The 25246-nt window shown below is 38.4% G+C and overlaps 1 protein-coding gene across 4 annotated transcripts; it reads right to left on the minus strand.

Annotated features, from left to right (window-relative positions):
* Positions 1–10441: 10441 nt before the first annotated feature.
* On the minus strand, positions 10442–24825 carry LOC117299238 (ATP-dependent RNA helicase DDX51-like). 4 transcript variants are annotated; one of them, XM_033782714.1, is made up of 12 exons: positions 24710–24824; positions 22826–23885; positions 22056–22218; positions 20978–21123; positions 19539–19717; positions 18925–19027; positions 15040–15180; positions 14347–14544; positions 13555–13787; positions 12342–12507; positions 11490–11624; positions 10444–10767 (listed from the first exon to the last, which is right to left on the minus strand). In XM_033782714.1, exons 1-12 carry the CDS (start codon positions 24739–24741, stop codon positions 10744–10746), a joined length of 2580 nt encoding a protein of 859 aa, XP_033638605.1. In that variant the 5' UTR covers positions 24742–24824; the 3' UTR covers positions 10444–10743. The 4 variants fall into 4 exon arrangements, with proteins under 4 accessions (XP_033638608.1, XP_033638605.1, XP_033638607.1 ...); XM_033782715.1 differs by having other exon boundaries at positions 10445–10767; positions 22056–22206; positions 24710–24823; XM_033782717.1 differs by lacking the exons at positions 14347–14544; positions 15040–15180 and having other exon boundaries at positions 10442–10767; positions 24710–24825.
* Positions 24826–25246: the final 421 nt, after the last annotated feature.

Consider the following 25246-nt stretch of genomic DNA (forward strand, 5'->3'; position numbering starts at 1 on the left):
TAGGTATTTTAATTTAACCCTCCTTTGTAAACAGTACAATTTGTTAAGAAGTTGTTTGACCCCTTCAATTTTTCTGGGTTGGAGGGTTTTGAAAGGTCGACTAAATGTGTCGCTATGTATAGTACAGTACAATTTGTCATAAAGTTGTTTGACATGCCAAAACTTTTCCGAAAAAAAAGAGCAATCCTACACCCCCGCCCTAACCCCCATCTTACACCCCCCCCCCCCCTGCCCCCCCCCCCCCCCGGTTTTTTGGTGTAAAAAAAAAGGTAATCCTACACCCCAACCACACCCATATTGTCACCCCAGGTGTCCTGGCTTGGAAAAATAACCAGTCAATCTTGCACCCCAACACCCTTCCAGACCCATCCTCTTCCCCATCCCACCCCCATGCTCTTATTTGGTTAAAAAACTACACCAAAAACAATCAATCCTACACCACCCCCCTACAAAAAACAAACTCCTCCACCCGCACACCCAACAGTATATAGGAGGGTTAATTTAATAGAAAACGTTGGAACAACAGAAAAAAGTTGGAACAACGTGCCATTTTTCAGCACCTAACCCAAACCATTAATTCAATGATAATTAATCATTAGAGTAGACAGGAACCAACTTATTGACAGATTTCTGAAAGAGCACAATATTAATGGTTCAAAGAATTTTGGGTAATTTTTGGTAAATATTTCTAGGACAGATCTTGATTCAGAAAGCTTAAGATAAAACAATTTCCTCATCACTTTATATTTAAAGGATTTAATCTTGCCAATTTGTGTTCACACAAACATTTCAACAACTCTTTTTAAAATAAAAGTGGGCATATTAGTGACAACAATGACCTTCTAACACATAGACATGTACCATCACTAGTAAAACTGAAATTAAGGTGTGTTTTTTATGAGCCACGTTTGGAACCATCAAACGTTTTCTTTTTCCTGCCTAAACGTTATTTTATCGTGTTTTATGAGCATTCAAATGTTTTTAGAATGTTTCATGACATTAGAAAAAGTGATCATTTGCAAATTTTGATAATAAGGTGTCTTTTTAAAAGTCGTAATTTAATCAAGAACAATTGTAACTTTTTACTTTGAATTTCAAGTTGTGTTGTTAAAGTTTTCAGTATAATTATGACATGCAAATGGTGTTCTGTATTCGAACATTGTTTGTTATCTAATAAGTGATTTACCAGATTTCAATGTAAAGTATACAATATATTTTTTTCTAATAAATCATATTCAGAGTTGATATTTCTTTTTGAAATTGTCACTGTTTTTGTTTTTTTAGAATGCATCTGAAAACCTGTCTGACACCATCCAGTGATAGCATCTAAAGCGCATGATATGGCAGTAGTTTTAAACTATGCACTAAGGACACATCACCTCAAGTAACTCACGCACCAAATTTGTTCATTCGTTCTCCTCCGAGATGTGAAACTAGCACCTCATGTGTTCATGATCCCAGGGCAAAGGTGTTGCTATATGTGCTAGTCAGCAGGTGCTAGTTCAAAATTTTACCATCACCTGAGGAGAGCCTAAACCGATACCTGTATTACATGAGGCAATAGGCGCACCTCAAGTGTTCATGATTCTGGGACAAAAGTGGTGCTAGTCATTATGTGCTAGTCATTATGTGCTAGTCAGCAGGTGCTAGTCCAAAATTTCACTATCACCTGAGGTGGGCCTAAATCATTACCTGTACCACATGAGGCAATAGGAGCACCTCAGGTGTTCATGATTTTTGGACAAAAGTGGTGCTAGTCAGCAGGTGCTAGTCAGCAGGTGCTAGTCAGCAGGTGCTAGTTCCAAATTTTACTATCACCTGAGGTGGGCCCAAATCAATACCTGTACCACATGAGGCACAGAAGCACCTCAAGTGTTCATGATTCTGGGACAAAAGTGGTGCTAGTCATTATGTGCTAGTCATTATGTGCTAGTCAACACAACTGACACATGAGGTGCATGAAATAAGTGCCTCAAGTGTTCATGATTTTGGGACAAATATCTGCTGTCCCACAAGTGCATGATGTGCAGTCCATTTTTACAGTGTAGATGTTAGAAGGATGGGTGATGATTACAAAATAATAACATAACAATAAGTCAAGCATTGTGGCGTTTCCTTGCCGATTAAAAACACCGGATATAAACGCTGGTGATTCTGATCAGCAACGTGTGGGCTCAAGAGGTTTGACACATGTGTCCTTAACCAAGACACTCAACCATAATGCTTCGTCCTTCGGATAGGACGTAAAGCCGCTGGTCATGTGTGTGTGTGTGTGTGTTTTAACGCACGTAAACGAACCCAGTGCAAGAAAACAGGTTGGCCCCGGTGTTCCCGGTTTCATTGACAGCATGGTTTGCTGATTGCAACACTTTTGTTAACCATTTAATGGTGCAACGGATTCGGTCTCATAACTTAAAAGCAGTCCCACATTGCAGGGAATACTGTAGGAGCGTCACTGAGTGACGGACATGTGGGCTTTACAAGAAGCCTCTTGTATTATTTTAAATGGGTCTGGGAGATCACGAATTTACTGTAGTTGCATTGCAAAAGAGTGGTTGTGTTTCTGAATGCATCTTCTAAGGAAGGTCAAAATAACTTTCAAATAATGTGTGACCCTCTCAAATACCTGATAGAGTCGTATAAGGATAGAGGCTAACGGCAAGTTGTTTTCTTTACACTTCGTCCACCATTTTACTTCCTGAAACAGACGACGACAAAATATGTGTTGTCAGGTCTTCGTTGGAATCATTATCAATTAACTTACAAAACAAATAATCACAGAACAATATTTATGTACAAACAGTATTAAATGAAGTCGTAAACGTCTTTAACTAAAGAGCTTTGCCTCAAGATCATGACATAAGATTTTCTCACAACAAGCGCCATCTTGATTATCGATGGAATACAACAACAAAATGCAAATAAAACTTGGCTGATGCTCCCGATCGGAATTGCTTTAAAGAACAAATACTTATAAAAAGTACTCCTGTCAAACAAATCTATAGTTCAACAAACATGTTTTGTTTTCTTTTTAGTGCCTTATTCATGTAGCTTTCGAGCTTTTTCTAATTGCTTTTGAGGTTTTATTGTGGTATGTAAAATGTTGTTCTATATGTACCAGTTTTACTTGTAATACGTTCTTTTTGGACTGCCTGACCACCAGTGTTGATTCAAGCTTTTTAATGTGCTTTTGGGTTATGAATAAAATGTGAATAAACCATGAAACTCCATACTATATACGATGGGTGCGTTCGATTAGCTTCCCCGGGTCGACCCCGGTCTGCCCCAGGTACGTTCGAATAGCTTTGACGTCAGCCCCCAAGTGCTCTGCTTGTTGAACGGGTCACTTGGGGCTGGCCTCAGGTGCATGACGTCACCACGAGAGGGTGAGTGGTCGTTTCGATTAGCTCTTTTGTCAGGGGCTCACCCGAATGAGCACCGCAGGGTAGACACAGGGAAGCTAATCGAACGCACACAATATACAAAGTGCATTATAATTTATTTGTTCATCCAGACTGTCAGGATTTGTTGGATGCTGGGTACAAAGAAGATGGTATCTACACTATCCATCCCTTCCAGAATGATGAAGGAATGAAGGTGTTTTGTGATATGACAAAGAATACAGGCTGGATTGTAAGTACATGTAAATTTATATTTGGTTTGCAGTAACACCATGTTTGTATCAACTTGCCAGGTAGAGTTTGTTCTTAGAGAACTGTCTTGCTTTATTCTATACCGCGGAGTAGATTTATCGGATGTTCGGGAGACATCTCAGTTCTTAAAAGAACTGTCCTGCTTTTTAACTAACCCGGGCGGAATGTATTGAACATTGGCTGGGACCACTACTTTAGCCTCCAATAAAATGGCAAGGATCTGCTTGGGTGTTATATAAAATAGAATAACTATAGATCGGCCGCGCGTACATACGTGGGTTCTGGCATGGGGGCCGCCATTGCCTATCTCCCGTGTACATTTTCTGTGCGTTGCCGTCAGCACGTGACTTTTTGCCGTCAGCACGTGACATTTAGCGCGTCAAAGGCCTATCTTTCGTGTTCATTTTTGCGCGCCCCTTTTCGAACGTAAAATTTTTACCGCGTCCATGGCGAACAATTTTATTTTCTACACAGGTAATGGCGCGTATGTACGCGCGGCCGATCTAGTTATTTAATTCTGTATCTATGGTTAAAAATTAGTCAAATTACTAGCATTCGGCTTCTATACAATTAAAAATTGTAGGCCTACGCTTTGTTTGTTTTGAAAGTTGTATCTTTCAATCAAAATGACAAAGATCTACTTGGATGTTATATAAAACAAATAATGAATGTTTTTCATTAATGCAATGGTGCAAATATGTTCATTCATTGACAGCTGGAATGTTCCATTCAACTCGGCTCCGCCTCGTTGAATAGAACATTCCATCTTTCAACTCATGAACATATTCGCACCATTGCACTCATAAACAGTCATTATGTGTATACCATCCAAATACTGGAGAATTATTATTCATGATTCCTGCCATTGTTTATCTCTTTTCACCCCACACCAACAGCTACAAAAACTCCTTTCCCCCAAATTACCCCTGCTTGGAACAATCTTCCACTGCGTTTTGTCACTGCCCCGTTCTCCCAGTTCAAATCCACTCTTAATCTACCCTAGTTGCTTCATCGGTCTAACGCGTGCGTAATCTTGGTGTGATATCCCATCATGGGACTTTGCCTAGTAGTAAAGTAGAAGGAGAAGTAGAAGCCGGTTCTGATGCTAAGCAATTAATTACTCGGCGATGCAAACTCGACTTGGAGTCATCTACCACTTAAAAGTTGAATTGAGTAATTATAGTTTACTTGGAAGGACAAAAAGATTGCCCATGTGATTGCAAACACTGACAGGATACCCCAGTCACGAATATCTTCCAGCAGCCTATTCAAGCACGGTAAATCGGCAACAGACCTACAGACTGGTATAATGAACCTGGCATACGTATTGAGCTCCTAGGCTGCCGTGGTGAGTGGTTTGATGATTATCATAACCAAGCAATTAACATTTATAATGCGCTATTCCATCAAGATCATAGCGCACTCAGGGGTGGATCTAGGCTTTCTAAACGGGGGGGGGGGGGGCAAACTAATTATGGTACATTGCACCATTCTGTGCTTATAGTTATAGCGGTGTACGTTTTGACGTATAAATTGCCCGTGATTTAGAGTAAAATGAGTGACGCTACATTATTTTAGTCTTGCGGTCTTTTACCTGGTAGACTCAGATTGCCGATGACAACTATCAGCGACGCAACTGCAGCAAAGAGCCCCTTAATATCGGTAAAAAGGAGATACTATATGGGTTCGATTATTTTAACCATCATTTTTAGAAAAAAATGTGTAATGTATTGGCAAATTGACAGTGTGAAGCTTAGTATTATTAGACAGATATGTCAGAATTTTCATCAATCCCACCGTTACAACAGATTTACGAAAACTGTTTATTAAAATCTAAAATTATAAGAGAGGCCATAGGCCTATAAATGCTTTAACCCTTTGTAAATGAATGCCTATACATCGTCCACAATAGTTTGTATGCACCAACATTTCAACGATTTACATATAAACTGCACAATGCCATTTTATTTCGAGCGACGACCGACGATTTCGTTGCGGGATGTCAAAGGTCACTACTTTTAGCCTCGTACAAAAACTTTATTTCCCTTTTAACGTCATCGCAATTGCGATGAATTTAGTGAAACGCAGAATTAGCAATTGCAATGGAGTTGAGGTTTGCGATCTCATCGCAAGGGTGTTAGCGATGATCGCAAACATAGACGTTAGTAAAATCGGCCCCTTCTTACCGTAGGCAAAGAATTTGGTGCTTACGGAAGCAGCGCGCTTACATCAAGCGTATTCCACGAATAAGCAGGGATAGTTACATGCGCGTTTGGCTACTCCACGTAACGGTCAGGCTGCATGGGGACTGAGACACCAAAAACTAATTAGCCATAATTTAAAAAAAATTAATAAAGGATTGTAAACAGAGAGAATATGAACACAGGTTTTCTATGGATTGCACATTACATAATAGTGTACTAATTTTGCTTAAGAAAAAAACCCACACCGCCGGCCATTGTGATTTCGCTTTGGTGACAAAATTAATGTTAGTAAGCCTAAATGAGTGAACAATCGTGTGTGTGTTTGAAAAGTTAAGCTGTCTTGATTATGGGTGAATGCTGGTTAAGGAGGGAAAAATGTAGACCTGTAAGAATGTACCGTGAATGTCATGTTTTTCCCTAGCCCCATTCATTGGTCCAATCCACTCCGTATCCTTGGCCCCAGCACCTTTGATCTTAACAAAAAAACGGAATAATTGTATATCAAAGGTGCTATATACGGGGTGGATTGGACCAATAATGGGGGCTAGTTTTTCCCCAATCTGCTGACCCTGCAGGTCGGTGGCGATCAATGTTTTGCCATAATTGCGGTATCAAAATACTTGCATTTTCAGACCTAAAATTGGTTAACAGGGTCATTAATTTTGAATAACTGAAGAAAAAAAGTAAACAAAAAATTTAAGACGCTATATCATTTCACATTGTTACGCCGGAAATGTATGACAGGGATCAGGCGTGTCATTTTACGCAGGCAGGGGATCCTCCTCGAAATCAGGGCTGGTCGATGGACGTGGAATGGTGATCGCGCCACACCCTTAACGCCTCAGCGAACTGCAAGTATTCTTTATAAATTTAAGTTATAAGGAAAGGAATTCGGTGAATTAAAATAACTACGTAACATTTGACTGGGTACTCCAAGTCAGTTGGTTACACTAGGAAGCAATTAACAAGGAAAAAGGTGAGTCTTAAGGACTTTACGAAATGCAGATACGCGACTGGCGATACATAGGAGGGTCAGTCCCTGACAATGCACAGGTATGACAATAATTATACACAAATTGCCGAAACCGTTAAACGCAGAAGAAAAGGCAAAAATTAGCAGAATACAAGTTGAATCATTAAAAAACTTTTTTTGTTTTACCTCATTGATTTAATTGAATGAATTCACAAACGAAAAGGCAAATTGGCCGTTTAAACAAACTAAAATGAAACAATCAGCCATTCTTATCCCCACTTGGTGCTTATTTTAATGCAGCATTATCTGGCATGTTGTCGAGAGCACACGTTTAAAACTAATAAATAAAACTACTGCTGCATGTTTCTTTACAGTCTGAACTTTAACATAATATACGCGATTTATACTGCCTTTTGGTAATCATTCTGCTATATTCTAAAGTTTGTTTGGTGTCATTAAGCATCGTTTATGTTTCCTTCCCAGAGATTCCCTGGAAATAAAGACCAATCAGAAAAACCAGCATGTTCAATGAGGAAGTCAGAGCACGCTACATCCGCATCACACCAACTAGTTATGGCGGAAAACGTCCAGGGCTGCGTATTGAACTCCTTGGATGCAATGGTGAGGTCAATTTTGTTTAAAGAGTTCAACGTTACATTTTGGCAAATAAAACAAATGTATCACTTGACTATAATAAACCATTTTAGACCAACTAGAGGGTTGTGACAAATAATGACCGACATTTTACAAACACAAACAAAAATCGGTAAAACAAACAAGTTGTTATTTTGTTATACTGAAAAAAACCCAGCTCCCCAATGCTCGTTATTTAAGCCATTGGACCCTTTCGGTACAGTAAAAAAAAAAACGTTCACAGATTTACAAATAACTTACAGGGTTTACAGAAGGTAGTGGTGAAAGACTTCTCGTGAAATATTATTCAATGAAATGCTTTACTTTTTGAGAAAACAGTAAAACAATATCAATTCTCGTTAACGAGAATTACGGATTTATTTTAAACACATGTCATGACACGGCGAAACGCGCGGATACAAGGGTGGGTTTTCCCGTTATTTTCACAGGTTTGTTATTTGATATATAAGTTGTGATACACGAAGTGTGGGCCTTGGTGAATTGTACAAAGTCACATTGGCAGCAGTCCAATGATGAAGAAGCACACATTCATATGTTGTTGCAATCATTCTTAAAATATATTGCAACGCCCAAAATCAAACTTAGGAACAAGTAGATGAATTTGATATGTTAAACGCCAAAGCAAATAAAATGATTGTACACATGCTTGTGACTGGTGTCCTGCTCTTTTTTATGCCCTGATTTATGTTCACAATAGTTCAAAGTTTTCAATCTAATTAATGTATTTTATGATTTGTTTTTCATAAAAAAAAGAGGTACAAGAGATTTTCCCGGCACAGTGAGCAGCATTCACTAGTAACAAGAAATCATAATGCAACTTTAAAGAGAAACATGGGGGATATATGCGACGTTATGAAAAAGAAAAATGATCAAGTGTACTTGGACTGTAATTTATCAGCCAAACGGAAGTGGGTATTATCCAGTTTGGGTATATTAAATTCATTATATACATATCTCAAATTATACAATTTTTTGCTAAAAAGAGATTTTTCTTAATTCAGAGCTTAAATTCTCAGTTGCCATGGTAACGCAAACTATTTTCTTCAGAAAAATAAAGTAAAAAATATCTGGTAATGTATTCAACATACCGGAACAGAACAGTACCCTTTAGGAGTATTGTTACCAAATAAAATAATGTCAATACCATGTGCAAACTTATCAACAACAATTAATTGTCACTTTAAAAGTGTTTCATTGTGTCCCTTAAAGCCACTGGATATTTTCGGTAAACAGTATTGTCCTAAGGCCAACACTTCTTGTATCTCAACTGCTATATAAAATAACAAACCTGTGAAAATTTAGGCTCAATCGGTCATCGGAGTCGGGAGAAAATAACGGGAAAACCCATCCTTGTATCCGCACGTTTCGCCGTGTCATGAAATGTGTTTAAAAAATCCGTAATTCTCGATAGCGAGAATTGATAATTTTTGTAATGTTTTCTCAACAAGTAAAGCATTTCAATAATATTTTAAGATAATTTTTTGTATCATTACCTTCTGTAAACCCTGTAAGTTATTTGTAAATCTGTGAACTTTTTTTTTCTGTTCCGAAATGGCTTTAATTATGCCTATAGTATGTGAACTTGTGGCAATTATTTGTTTTCGCTTGTTGCTTAATTATGCAAAGTATGTAAACTTATTGATTTGTTGTGCTAACAAGGCAGGTACAGTAAAGCTTTTGTCATTTCATGAATTTTCTGGGCCCCATCACTATGAAAACAGTTTTTGTGTACAATTTGCAGCGTCAGTATTTCTGTCCAGGTCAATGCAAAGGCAGCTACCTACCCGTACCTTCAGGATAATATAGGCTGCAAAGCAACCACAAAATAATAGACTCTTTGAAATTTGAGCTACTGGTCGTCATTGCTGTATTTATGAAATATTTTATTGAAACAATTATAACGAATATGGGATTCGAAGCACTGCTTGGTGAGGTATCTTAGTAAAAATGGTATAACTTTGTGTATTTTGTAATTTTGATTTTTACCCATACACCGATGTGTGTTAGCACTGTATATTTGGTACTTTCCAGAGTCCTGGGAAAAATTTTCACAGGCATATTACTTGGGTGGAATTCGAACCCATGACCCTTGTAATTCTAGAGCAGTGTCTTACCAACTAATTGCTAACACACATCGGTGTATGGGTAAAAACCAAAATTAATCTTTTATTATCCTTGATGCAAATTTGACATCAATTATTTGTGTTTTTACTTGCTGGGTAGATTACGTTCTTTTGAGAACTTATCTTGCTATTCCCACAGATGAGTTTCTTACTTCATACCTCGTTTATTTTTTAGCATTTAAAGGCAATGGACAATTTTGGTAATAACTCAAAATAATTGTCAGCATACGAACTTTAATACTTGGTAACAAGCAATGGACAGCTTTTGATAATATTAAAAATTTAGAGAAACGGCTCCCATTGAAGTAACATAGTTTTTGAGAATTTTCCAAGAATGATATTTTGAGAAATCACAAGGAAATTTGGTTGGTAATTCTGTTGTTATCAAGAAAGAAATTGTCTTGCTTAGTAAATGTTGTGCTTAGCAGCTCTTTGAAATTGTGCCCTGGTATTATTATTATAGTATGGGTTCAGAGTAAAATATTTTGATTCTAAATGATGGAGCAGTCCTGGGCCCAATTTCATGGCTCTGCTTACTGTAAGCACGGAATCGGCGCTTACGGAAGCAGGGAATTTCGGCTTGCAGCAAGGGTATTTTATTGGTTAGCAGTGAATTTTGGCTACTCCACGCTACTAGGCATCCTAGGCTAGCGTTGAAATTTGGCGCCTTGCATGTAAGCGGGGAATCGTGATCGTAAGCAGAGCCTTTGATCGGTCGAGTTGGTATTTGAAAAGCGTTTGTAACCTTTTGTTATGAAATGCATATAGTTAGATAAAGAATATAAAATTAGAATATAACAATCCACACACGCATGCCTCGAAATTGCAAGGTTTTCCTTATGCGTCGCGAAGCAACACGGTCGGCCATTTTGTGGAGCCAAAATTTTGACTCAAAAAAAGGGCAGATGGTGTTAGCTCGCATCGAAAACGAAAACCGTGCAATTTCGAGTGATACTTGTGTGGATCATTGTATTCCTCTTTTAAGATATCTTTCTAACCATAATGTATTTCATAACAAACTGTTTCAAACACTTTTTCCAAGTCAGCGAGTTCCTTTAACTTCAGCCCTTTTCACACTACTCTATTCCCTAGGGGGAACCCCAAGAATAACGGCCGGTAGATCAATCCATGATACCTCACATGGAATAATGCTTCTCCACCTAAGAAATAAACAATACAAAAAAAAGTTATTTAATTATTCAACAAAAAAATGAATGTATCGGCAAATAAAAGAGCATGTGATGAATTACAGCTTAAAACAAGCAGGGTTATTGCTGTGTGATTACTTCCTGCGAATGCGAATGCATTATGAATGTTGACGTCACAAGTTCGCAACAAATAATTCACAAAACTTGAGTTGTGCTCAACTCTCTTGCAAATATCGCAACGAAAACAGAGTTGTAGACGTCAAATTGACGCCAAATTGGTATCGCAAAAATTATGAACCAACGCGGAGCGATTACATAATTGGTCTACATGTTTCCACTAGCTTGCTCTAGTCATAGTAAGGAGACTTACCCGTAAGATTGTTGGTTGTTTTTGTAAAGCCTTCTCATACGACTCTCCCAGATACCATCTCAGTTTTGGAGTCATTCAGAGCGAATGAGTAAAGATAAAGTAAGATGAAACTAGACCTACCCGTAAGATTGTTGGTAGTTTCTGCAAAGCCTTCTCATATGACTCTACCAGATATTCCATCTCAGTTTTGGAGTCATTCAGAGCGAATGAGTAAAGATAAAGTAAGATGAAACTAGACCTACCCGTAAGATTGTTGGTAGTTTCTGTAAAGCCTTCTCATATGACTCTACCAGATATTCCATCTCAGTTTTGGAGTCATTCAGAGCGAATGAGTAAAGATAAAGTAAGATGAAACTAGACCTACCTGTAAGATTGTTGGTAGTTTCTGCAAAGCCTTCTCATATGACTCTACCAGATATTCCATCTCATCTTCTTCAACGTCATGCTTTATCATGTTAGTCTTGCCAGCATGCTCCAGCATCTTCAACAATTTGGGAACCTGAATAAATAATCACTTATGTCATTAATAATAATAATAATAATAATAATAATAATAAAGAATATTTATAAGGCGCCAAAATCCACCAAAATGAGCTGTTCAGGCACACAGGAGGGGGAACCACACACAGCAAGGAAAACGGGAAAAGCTATACATAAAAGAATTACGGAGTTTGGCAACAAAATCTCAAAAAGTTTAAATTCTTTATACAAGATGTATGCATTAACATTGAAATACAAACATAAAGGACGAGCAATTTAAATTTTCTTTGAAAAGCAGTTTTCGAATGGAGGTAAGAGGTGTATTTGTAACCAGGATGAATAATAACCCCCTCTTAAACTGAATTCGTCGAAGTAGCATTACGTCACTGTTTGTATAAATATTCATCTCATGCAAATCACGCTCAATTCAAATCAGCTAACACCATTTCAAATCAGCTAACACACCATTGGCGACGCACTATATTTTCCCCTCATTCAAATACTGATCGAAGACAAGTCAGCATGTTATATTTCCCTTCATCTTCTAGAATAAATAACAACACAAATAATAACTTGCAGAATAAATAACAACTCATGATAAACAACGAAAGCCGAGTCCTATTTCCCAATTGTTTGGCCTTAAAACAACTCAGGGCCACATACAGTATATTAAAAACAAAAAAAGGTTTCCCTAAAATCTTCCTGCAATGATCCTTAATTGGATGCAACGACATACCTCATATTCTTGAAGCAATGAATAAGCTACTCCTGTCTTGCCGGCTCTAGCCGTCCTACCAACCCGATGTATATACGTCTTGATGTAAGGTGGCATGTCATATGAGATGACGTATCTAGCATTCTCTATATCCATTCCACGAGCCATTGCATCCGAACAAATTAACCTGAATAAGAACATTTACAACATAATCAACAACTTAACAAAAAATAATAAAAGCCATGGCAACGGAACAGATTAACCTGAAATAAGAACATTGACAGCATAGTACATGTATCAATAATAATAATAATAGTTGGTAAGACACTGCTCTAAAATTGCAAAGGTCATGGGTTAGAATCCTACCAGAGTAATATGCCTGTAACTTTTTTCCACAGAAATCAGGAAAGTACTGATTATACATACCAATAACGTTCCCATAGTTTTAGAGTTTGTTTAACTCAAACAGTTACGTAGGATTTAAAAACTTTGCATGGTGGAAGTATGTGAGGTTTGAGGTAACACCATGAGAAAATATCTTTTAAGTAGGGTTGGTTCTGAAAGTGAACCGGTTGTTGACAACTCAACACGTTTCCATCATTACGCTCTGATCGTCTTCTAAAACCCAATGCTCTGATCGTCTCCTGAAAACTGAGTTATCAACCACTGGTTCTCTTCAGGACTGAAGACGATCTGAGCACACTGAACGAGATTTTGATTGAATTACACACCACTTAATAATTGTATATCTCTTTTATTTCAAAACACATTTGTTTTCTTTTTTTAATCTATTGCCCAGTCTCACTCATGCATAATGTCCTTTTTCGTTTCTATTTATTGTTCAATAACTAGATTAAGTTTTCCTTAGTACACGTTATTATATGTTTTCTGAACACTGTTATCACATCGATTGATAGATGTTGACATGAAATAAATATGTCTGAAATGAAATGAAAATGAAGGAAACATTGAGTTATCAGCCACTGGTTCTTGTCAGAACCAACACTACTCAAAAGAGTTTTTTGCGTAGCGCTACTGCAAACAACACCCATTACTCAACCGTTGCTCACAGTTCTATCTTGCCAGCTTTGAACTGTTTCAGTAAGCTCTGATCATCTCCAAAAAAACATATACTACGATTGTCTCCTAAGGACGATCAGAGCATAATGACACTCACAAGAGATTTTCACATGGCGCTACTGCAAACAACACCCATTACTCAACAGTTACTCACAGTTCTATCTTGCCAGCTTTGAACTGCTTGAGTATCTGCCGTCTTTGTCCTGCCGTTTGATTGGATGAAAACTCTGCAACCTCAATCCCTCCAATCAGCTTGAGTAGATGGTAGAGACGATGTGTGGATTCAATGGTGTTTGCGAAACACAGGATCTGAGAGAGCTTCAGGGACTGGATGAGATGAAGAACGACTAAGGGTTTCTCGCCAGGCGTGCACTGGATGTAACGCTCCTAAACATCAGAAAATAGAATTAGCCAATGCAAACTGCTGAGGCACCTCGTCAAACTATCTCCTGGAATATTCAGGGAAGGCTTTATTTTGTTGGGAAAACCACAAACAGGTGACCTTGCTCAGTGGTAACCACGAACCAGGCTTCCAGTTGATAACAATCTTAGTGCTCATGGTCTAATCTTAAAGTCAGTGGACACTATTGGTAATTGTCAAAGACTAGCCTTCACAGTTGGTGTATCTCAACATTATATATAAAATAACAAACCTGTGAAAATTTGAGCTCAATCGGTCATCGAACTTGCGAGATAATAATTAAAGAAAAAGCACCCTTGTCACGCGAATTTGTGTGCGTTTAGATGGTTGATTTCGAGACCTCAAGTTCTAAATCTGAGGTCTCGAAATCAAATTCGTGGAAAATTACTTCTTTCTCGAAAACTATGGCACTTCAGAGGGAGCCGTTTCTCACAATGTTTTATACTATCAACCGATTCAAGGCAACGTGTCCCTCTAAGCAAAACTTATTCATAGTTTCTTCATGGCCTGATGAATAAAACATACTTTGAGTCCAAATGGAGTGGTGAACTTTCCAACAAACTCCCCTCTTTCCTCCAAAGCTTCCTGACCATCCACCTGCTTCTGTTTTCTTCTATTCTTCGACGTCACAACAGATGTTATCAAACGAGGCTGGAATAAATTGAGCTGGGTCAACTTCTCTGGGTTCTGAGAGAGGGTTGCAGAAAACAGCAACTTCTGAAGCTAAAAATAGAATAACAAGCAAGTTTTAGTGTCATGTTCAATGCTTCTTATAAACACGTCCCTGTTTGCATCATGGATAGACCACTTTAATCTAAAGCTCTTTGTTTCACCATAATGTTGTGCCAAGACTGAGTGGGTTTTGAATCCCCAGCCCCAACACTTGTGTCCTTAAGCATGACAATTAACCATTGCTTCGTCCTGGATGGGACGTGAAGCCGTTGGTCCCATGTGTTGTATAAACACATGTAAAAGAACCCAGTGCACTTATTGAAAAGAGAAAGGGTTTGCCCCAGTATTCCTGGCTGTGGCTGCTGTATGCGCCATAGCACCTTGTAAACCCTTATAAGGTGCTACATAATTGGGTCTCATAATTCACCTCTACAAAAACACACCTTTCTGAAAGTGTGTATATACTCAGCGCCTTGAGTACCTTGCTTTGTAGATAAGGGTGCTATATAATGTAAGACTCTGATATTGTTATAGATCATTACTTACTGGCATTTGAATCTTTGAACAGCTAGCTACTGTTATTGGTCCTGGAGTTTGCCTTCTACTATCCTTGTATGCACACTTCTCTACTTGAGCAATCCAATCCTGAGATATCTGATCCATCATTCGATCAGCCTCATCAATAACCTATAATCAATCAATTACACATTTATTGATTAACAACAAGACTCATCATTCGATCAGCCTTGTCAATAAACCTACATGTATAATAAATGTATTCAAAATTGATCATTCAATCAGCCTCTTCAATAACCTATAATCAATACATTCCGAATTGATTCACATACAATCAGCCATCAGAATTTTTTTGTGCTTAGCAGCTCTATGAAATTGGGTCCTGATGTTGTCAGTAAAGCACACAATGATTAAACAAATTCATTTTACAACCCACATTACCAAGCCCAGTGATCCTGACCTGACGTGTACAAGCCTCGAAGCAGGTGGAGAGCACAGCAGAGAGACAGTCCGTTATATTGAGTTGATCTTTATGATTAAAAATTGCTTTCATGGTGCGATTTAACAACTTTTCTAACTACTTCACAGTAACCTAAAAGCACATGTCTATGAACTTGTTATCATAAAAAAATAAAAGTGTTGAAAACTGCCGTGTGATGTTTAATGCACGTAAAAGACCCAGTGCACTTAGGCGCGCGGTCCATTTAGGGCCGGTTCGGCAATCATCCACGATTGTCAAACGATTACAGTAGCAAACGATTCAGCAGCGGTTGTGAGACGATTGGGGGATAGGTTCTTCAAACGCTTCAGTGCGCTGAGCTTGTCTAGTCGTCCGGAGTCCGAACAAAGGGGCTATAATCGGATTACTGTCCATTGTGTTGGGATTATAGCTTTGACTGTTCGGTTGTGGACTATGAATATGAATTTAAAAACTAAAATGTTCTAACGCGTTATTTTTGCGCTGTGTTTTTTCCATTTCTAAAATGCTCGTCAAAAGATACCACACATACTTTTTTTAATCGTGAAAAACGATGAAGTATAACCTCACATTCTACTTTACCTCTTTTTGTCATGTATTTGCTTAGCCTAGCGCTGGCAACGTCAATGTACCTCACATGGGTACACCATGTACATGTATACTCGATTTGAGCGTTCGAGACGAACTCAATTTTTGGTTGGTTGTGAACAACTAAGAATGTTTCCCAACTAATGTGTATCTTTTTAATAAACGTATGACCAGGTTGTTGAATTTGGGTGTGATCTGCAAATAGGATTGTAATCAGTACGTCCTCGTCAGAAGGTTTAATTTTGAATTATTTTAATTTTAAACATACTGTTGGCATTGAAGAAGAAAAACCATTGCATTAATAAAAAGACTGCAATAAAAAATACCTAATGTATGTGTGTGTACTTATTTGTTTTACGCTTAATTGGAATAAATTAACAGATCTTATTATCAGAACATTTTGTTTATACCCTTCCCGTTTGTAAGTTTAAGATAAAACTCTCTATGTTTAAGGTTGATCAGACAAGGTTGATCAGACAATCTCGTGCTTTAATATAAATTTGTTTCCTGGAAAAGTATAAATAAATTTGGAGTCCGATTTTGGTGAAAATCTGAAACATAATTATTACAAATCTGTGAAATTATAAATGAACAGTTGAATCACTTTTTATTACAAAGACGCATCATGTTAAATCTCTTTTTTGAATGTGTTAAAAGCCGTGTTTTGCCCCCAAAAATATGTTCACTCATGATGCTAAGAAAAAGCTACTACCTGGACGTACACACACCTAGCCAAAACCAAACCATTGTTACCAGTACTCCTGGCCGTGGAGGATTAGTTGGGATTAGCGAGGGATTAGCGGTGGAAGTGTCAGTGATAGCCTGGTGTAGGCGAACTCTTTTGTTAGTTGTAAACCACAGTCAAGCGCCAACTCTTTTGTGTTTCACCTCAGTAAGTCTTTCTATAATCTCTGGAAACGATTGCGTCCCGAAACTCAGCCGATTGACCCTCTGTAAAATAATCGTTTGCGGCAATCGTGGATGATTGCCGAACCGGCCCTAAATGGACCGCGCGCCTTACAGTAAACAAGAAAGGGATTCACCCTGTGTTGCTGGTTTGATTGGCTCCATATTGCGCCACAGCACATTGTAAACAAAGGGAAAAGGTCTCACACTTATAAAAAAATAGCTCCACATACCTCACAGGAAAAATACAGACTGTTAGAGCGTCATGAGTGTCACTGAGGGATGTATTTGAGTGCTATACAAGCCACTAATATTGTTATGTTAAAGGCAGTGGACACTATTGGTAATTACTCAAAATAATTATTGGCATAAAACCTTTCTTGGTGCGATTAATGGGGAGAGGTTGATGGTATAAAACATTGTGAGAAACAGCTCCCTCTGAAGTGCCATAGTTTTCAAGAAAGAAGTAATTTTCCACGAATTTGATTTTGAGACCTCAAGTTTAGAACTTGAGGTCTCAAAATCAACCATCTTAACGCACACAACTGCGTGTGACAAGGGTTATTTTCCTTTCATTATTATCTCGCAACTTCGATGACCGATTGAGCTCAAATTTCACATGTTTGTTATTTTATGCATATGTTGAGATACACCAACTGTGAAGACTAGTCTTTGAAAATTACCAATAGTGTCCACTGCCTTTAACAAACAATGAAAGACTGGTTAACCTGAGAAACAGCTGCAGCCACAGCCCTGAGAAACAGCTGAAGCCACAGCCCTGAGAAACAGCTGTAGCCACAGCCCTGAGAAACAGCTGCAGCCACAGCCCTGAGAAACAGCTGTAGCCACAGCCCTGAGAAACAGCTGCAGCCACAGCCCTGAGAAACAGCTGCAGCCACAGCCCTGAGAAACAGCTGCAGCCACAGCCCTGAGAAACAGCTGTAGCCACAGCCCTGAGAAACAGCTGTAGCCACAGCCCCCGAGTTCGGCAAAGCCTTAAAGAACGTGGACACTATTGGTAATTGTCAAATTATTAAAATAAATTAATAGAGGCCAACCTGCGAAATAAGACCAAACAGTACCATGCCAGTTATAAGATTTACTCAAAGCAATCAATATTTTTTGACATTATGCGAGGGGTTCAAGTTGGATACCGGCGATGGAGGCTTGCTGTCTTTAAAGTCACAGGACACCACTGGAAATTGTCAAAGACCACTCTTCTCACTTGATCTCAACATTATGCATAAAATAACAAACCTTGAGCTCAAAATTTGAGCTCAATCGGTCATCGAAGGTGCGAGATAATAATGAAAGAAAAATAACCCTTGTCACACGAAGTTGTGTGCGTTAAGATGGTTGATTTCAAGACCTCAAGTTCTAAATTTGAGGTCACGAAATCAAATTCGTGGAAAATTACTTCTTTCTCAAAAACTATGGCACTTCAGAGGGAGCCGTTTCTCACAATGTTCTATACCATCAACCTCTCCCCATTACTCATCACCAAGAAAGGTTTTATGCGAATAATTATTTTGTGTAATTACCAATGGTGTCCACTGCCTTTAAGCCTTGTTCATACTTCCTGCGAATGAAATGCGAAGAAAATTTTGACCTCACAGGGCTGTTTTCGCCGAGAATGTTTAGCAGGATGTGAGTACAAATCAACTGACGCAAACTATCTGTTGCAAATTTTTGACGTCAAAATTGTGGCAAGAAGTATGAACCAGGCCTAAAGGACAAGTCCACTTGCAGGGATAACAAAAACGATAATGATCATGGCGCAAAGAGAATGCATTCTATTGGTTGAATGAGCGTGTGCGTACTCTGCTTGGATCAAATCAACCAATACAATGTGTTCTATTTGTGCCGAGATCATTATCGTTTTTGCTATCGCTGCAGTGTGACTCTGCCTTTAGACAGTTACATGGCATGCATGTAGTACTTACCAAAAATCTGAGATGTTGGAGAGAGAAGCCTTGAGTCTTATTAATGTGATCCACAAGCCTGCCCGGGGTAGCCACTACTATGTCACACTGGGTCTCTCCATTACTAGTCAACCAGAAATTATAAAATGTTATGTGCATGTTAAGGCTACATTATGAAGTTTCTTTGTCATTGTCTAGGACGCATCTGTTTCATTTTTAAACGATAAAAATTGCTGCCACATAAAGTTTCTCAGAAGATGATGAGTGTGTAAACCTGGGGGTTGCACGGCTGTTGCCCCTGTTGTTCATACTCCTGTTGATGACTAAAGCAAGCTAGTCAAAATGTTGAGACCAATTACGAACTCACTTGCTGTTTAGTGCAGTTTATAACGATCCTCTATAAACTAAAGCAGTAGTCCCAGTCAATTTTCTACCTCCGCTCAGGAGAGTTCTTTTCAGAACAGGAAGTCTCCCAAGATCAAAAAAAATCTACTCTCACAGAAGAATATAAAGCAAGACAGTTTTCTAAAGAACAAAATCTACCTGGCAAGTAGGCACACAAATGGTTTTACCGCAAATAAAATATATACAGTAAACACACATAAATATTACCAGCGTCTTGAAGTCATTCTTACCTTGTCTCAACCAACATTCTTTGCTCCTGGCCAAATTTCTTCAGACCACCAACCAGAGCAGGTTTAAGACTGGTTCCTTTACAGAGTGAAGTGAAGACTTTGTGGACCTGTTGGGCTAGATCACGGGTTGGCAGGACAACCAGAGCACGGATACGGGGTACCACTCTGTAAAGCAGGGCCTGGGTTCAGCCGAAAAAAAGGGGGAAATGAATACTGTTTCAAACATTTATGGACAACACTTTTATTTTGTCAATTTGTCAAAGCCCAACAAAGTACATGTAACTATAAGAAACCTGCAGAACGCAACTTCCAAGGTATTCATTTGGTAATTGTCAAAGATAGGAACATCAATATGCATCTCAACATCAAAATATACATGTAACCATCAAATAAGAAACCTTGGAAAATTTGGGCTCAATTGGTTTTAATCAAAGTTACATGTTGCATAGAATTATGTGATTCCACAAGCCTTTGGAGCCTTTCTCAGTTTCAAATTTGGGGTTGAACAACCTCCTGCTCTAAAACTTTATTACTGTCAAAAGAGAGATAATTTCTGACATTTAGTAGCAAATATGTCCACAAAGGAAGAATAATCTGCAATTAATACTCAATCTGAGAAACATTTCTCCCAGAAATGCTTCTCAGAATCAAACTTGTTTTATTTTTAAACTCCTGTCTTTTTTCATATTCACCTGGAGCACTACTTCAGAGTGAACTGACTCTTAAAATGATGTAAACCATATACATGTATGTACTACAAAAAAACGATAGTAAATGTGTACTTCGAAACAAGTAAGTTTGCATTGCCATTAATTTTAAGAATGTTCACAAATCGTATACCTTCCCTTTAAAGACACTGGACACTATTGGTAATGGTCAAAGACCAGTCTTTGCACTTGCTCTATCTCAACATATGCATTAAATTACAAACCTGTGAAAATTTCAGCTCAATCGGTCATCGAAGTTGCGAGATAACTATGAAAGAAAAAACACCCTTGTCATACGAATTTGTGTGCTTTCTGATGCTTGATTTCAAGACCTCAAGTTCTAAATCTGAGGTCACGAAATCAAACTCGTGGAAAATTACTTCTTTCTCAAAAACTATGTTACTTCAGAGGGAGCCGTTTCTCACAATGTTTTATACCATCACAGGCCTGATACTTCACGGAGGCAACGGAGGCGATTGCCTCCGTTGCCCTTTGCCATTGCCTTGGTGCCCTTGAAATGCTCTAGTAGAAATTTAAAATTTCCTCATAGGGTGCCCTTTGCCAAAGAGAAATTGCCTCGGTGCCCTTGCCCTTTCAAAAACGAAGCATACAGCCCTGCCATCAACAGCTCCCCATTACTCGTTACCATTAAGGTTTTATGCTAAAAATTATTTTGAGTAATTACCAATAGTATCCACTGCCTTTAAATGTTGCATACATACGTGTACCTACCTGAACAATAGGGATTGCAAATGCCAGGGTTTTACCGCTACCGGTAGGTGCAGAGACACATACATCTCTTGGACGGTAACCTACATCTCCAGTTTGAATGCCTAGTTTAACTGAATCAAGAATCACTGGTATCACGTGTCGTTGCACTGCAATAAAAGAAAGTTCCGTCGCAATAAATTTCAGTTTCAAATTTTGGTAATCCATGTTTGTTTTAAAAAAAGAAACAAGATAACTATAGCAGGAACAGTGCAACTTGGTTTTGAAAACTGTGGGAGTCAGTAGGGATTTAAGTGAAGATCACATATTTCTAGCTGATTTTTGTTTTATACTCCTGAACTAAACTCACTGATTGGTGAGAACCAACATTTTAAAATATCTTCTAGCGTGTATCGATAGCCAACAAAAATCATTTAGAATGGGTGGTAAGGATTCCAAAATGCAAGTTCTAGCAGCGGAATTTTAGCAGCGCAATCTAGCAATTTGAGTGTCCGGCAGACCGTAAAGTGGTCCATTGCAATTATCTATGACGCACATGACCCAGGAAATGAACCAATATTTCAGTAGATTTCATATCCAGATAATGTCTGATGGAGCCAATTCTATGAAGAGCAAACGAAGCAGCACAACTATTGCTGACATGATGGTTCAGCAAAATATTGTCATCAAAGTGAATATTGAGAAGGTTGCAGGCACTTGCAACTGGGTAGTAATGGAACTACATGTGTATTGTTCAATTTGATGCTAGAGTTAGGACTTAAGCCCAATTCATACTTCCTGCGAATGCAAAGCGAGTCTTGATGTCACAAATTCGCAACGAATAATTCACAGCAGTTGAACTCTGCTCGACTCACTTCCGAATAACGCTGCAAAAGGAGGGTTGTGACAGAATTCACGTCAAATTTGCTTCGCATTCGCATGAAGTATGAACCGGGCTTAACAGGTATGTGACGACTGGAACAATTATTACCATTGGTTTCATTCTCATTTAAAAAAACAAAAGGTACAACAATTGACAAAAGTGTGTGATATTTGTTGACATGTTAAATGTTCGATTCACAAAACAGTATTAAGTCTTTACCAGGGAAAAGACGCATCACACCATCATCCTGTAGTCTCTTCACAAGCAGTGAATCCAGTTGTTTCATCTTGTCCACATCTACACTGTGCTTCTGAAGGTCATGTTCAATCAGCATTGGACGAGCCAACCAATCAGGAAGCACTCTAGTGACCTGGTCAAAGTTCAAATGTCAAAAGTAATAAAGCATCACATCAATTAGACCAATGAGTATTAAGGTTGGCTCTGTGGTTTCATCCCTACCTTTCACTGTTTTGTATTTAAGATTTTAGACCTAATTTACAAAATGTATCTGAGTTTCCCTCCTACTAAGACTAGTACATTTTTTGATCATCCTTTCAAACCAGGTAAACCTTCAGGCACAAAAGTCAGAATTCAAGTCACTTTTTTTGAAGCGATGGAAGTTGACAAACAAGTTTATCACTTGTTAAATTGGAAGGGAGCAACTGATTCCATCAATTGTCCAGCCAAAATAAAAGTATATTACTACGTAGATGCTCTACATGGTAAACATCAAACCAGCATCTGACGTGTGATGGTGAACGGCTCTCAGTCATAAATTGTATGGCATATGTAATATTTATTGAAAGTGAGTTTTACTGCAGAGGCTGTATACTCCCCAGGGAGCTGAAATAGTTTAAGGAATGAACTAAATGGCCCAGTGTCCAGGGGTATAGTGTTAGAAGCTTTTTGAGATACCTTTCTGGTGTGAAAGGTGCTATTATACTGGTTAATTGTTATCATCATTATTAATGTTATTGAGCAAAGTTTACCTTCTGTTTCTTCTTATTTTTCTTGTCACCTAGAATTGTAAAGTCCTCTGCCATTTCTTGTTCATCCTCAATCTCATCATCAGAAATGGCAGACTTTGACCTATGACCTACATCTACCTCAGTGTCATCATCCTTTTCAACGTCAACTCCAATTTCCATTTCCTCAGTTACGTTACTATGGTTACCATCATCTTCATTTGGGATAATCACATCACCCTTTTTACTCTTTTTAATCTTTTTAATCTTTTTGACACGTTTGTTGTTCACAGATTCATCTTCGTTGTTAACATCTGATGAACCATCTTTGTTAACATCCTCACCGGAGCCATTTCTTAAAGATGAAACTTCTTCTTCATCACTCCCTTCTGATGATTGAGTCTCAGCGATGCCTGAAGAGCTCTCATCAACTTTTCTTTTCTTTGCTCTTTTAGAATCGGATGGAATTGTACTCCGCTTACGAGTCTTTGAAGTAGTTTTGCTCTTTACTTTCTGTTTAGCCACTTTAGCGTCACAACTGGAGTTTAAAGGACTCTCTTCAAGATCTTCAACAATTGCCTTTTCGTCAGGAAGTTCACTTTTCAGTTCATAGCTTGAAGCAGCACTCAGCTTTTTCTTCTTCTTTTTAACTTTGTCCTTTGGAGTCTTTTGTGTTGTCGTATCTGATGTTTTGACCAACTCACTGCTACTACTTGTTAACAGTGCTTGCTCGACTGTTTTACTTTGTTTGATCTCTTTGCTGCCGTCTCTAGCTTTTATAGCAGTTTCACGGTCTCTAGCCTTTGCGTACAACTTTTTTAAGATGACCTTCGGTGCTAGACTTTTCTTCTTGGCTGACGTTTTCTTCTTCTTTGTCTTTTCACCAGCTCCCCTTTTGGCCGGTGTTTCTTCTGCCTTCTCGGAAATTTCATCATGGGAAACTTCTGCAAGGATTTTGCTGCTACTGTTGGTGTCCGTCGATGCCTGCTCAAGACTTTTTCTTTTTCTTGCTTTGGCTTTTTCATGCAACCTTGTTAAGATAGCTTCAGAGGATGATCTTTGAGAGTGATCTCCAACCATAAACCTGTACGTACATCACAAAACAAAAAAAGTCTTGGTATTATTGCACGGTAGATATACATGGGGGTTAAGTAGAAACTTCAGCGATCAATTTCCACGACGCATAGGCCTAGTACGTAAAATACACTATTATGCGGTACTGATATTTGCCATCTTGCCCTTGAGCTAATTATTCAATATGCAGGAAAGCGCCCTCTGTTGTCTACATCATCATGTATGTTGAGCAAGCTCTGTGAAAAAGCTAGAAGGCGGTCGCTGGTTTTGCCGCTTTGTTTGAGATAAATTTTTTACAAGAAAAAAACTAAATATTTAATTGTTATTAGTTAAGTATACTACAAACTAAATCAATCATCAATGTACCTGTAAGTAACCTTAAAAACTTATGAACATTCTCTTTTAGCTAATATTAATAACATAATAAGAAGAAAATAATAATAATACTTTACACAGTTCTATTTATTATTTTTAGATTTAGTAAAAGTAACAAACAGTAATTAGTAGTACTAGTGTAGTAGTCTAGTATGCCTCTTTTGATTTGAGGATTTTAAATGTTGGCCTATATTGGAGGAGTTGACGGCGAGTTGGAGGCAAGTTAGTTAGTAGGACCCCCGAGGGTTGGGTGTGTGCTGTGGCCGATTAAAATATAATTTATATTATATTATAAATAACGTGTGAACTGAACGCGTTGATGTCGATGGAGATTGATTGGACTTGGTCCCTTGGATGGAATGGAGGATTACAAAAGTTAAAAACCAGCTAGATCTTAAAATTATTGGATAGCATAGTTAGTTGTTTTCAAAATGAATTGTGTGGAGTGGTTGTACTTACCTCTTATTAGTCTTGGTACTAAATGAAGCCATTTCGTCGAATGTCAAACCGTTCTTTCATCCAACAATACTCAGTAATCTGTATTCCCCTCGTGCGAATCTCCTTCCCATGGAGGCCGCCATCTTTAATAAATGGTTGACCAATCAGAAAAGGCCAAATGATCCTTCCGCACAGACTGGCACCTTGCTTCTCTTTACGTCAAAGTACCGTATATAGATACAGACAAGAAACACGTCAAACTTTGAGCTATAATAGATTACATCATCGTCATTCACAATTGTACGCGAGTATAAATGATGAGAATTTCCACGTTAAACCCACCAAAATGTCTACCAAAACCAAACCAGATGGTAGTTCCAGTTTAGTCTTCAAATCATCTATTGTCTTCTTCCTGTTTGGCAGCGTTGTAGCGGGATGTCTCTTTACAGTATTGTCGAGATTTATGATTATTTTAGAGGGGAGTTCTCGTCAAGTTGGGACCTTTTCAACATCACCGGTTTCCAAGTCGTCGTCTTTGACGGTAACCAAAGCGCTCGG

The sequence above is a fragment of the Asterias rubens genome, chromosome 14, assembly GCF_902459465.1.
Source record: "Asterias rubens chromosome 14, eAstRub1.3, whole genome shotgun sequence".
NCBI lineage: Eukaryota > Metazoa > Echinodermata > Asteroidea > Forcipulatida > Asteriidae > Asterias > Asterias rubens.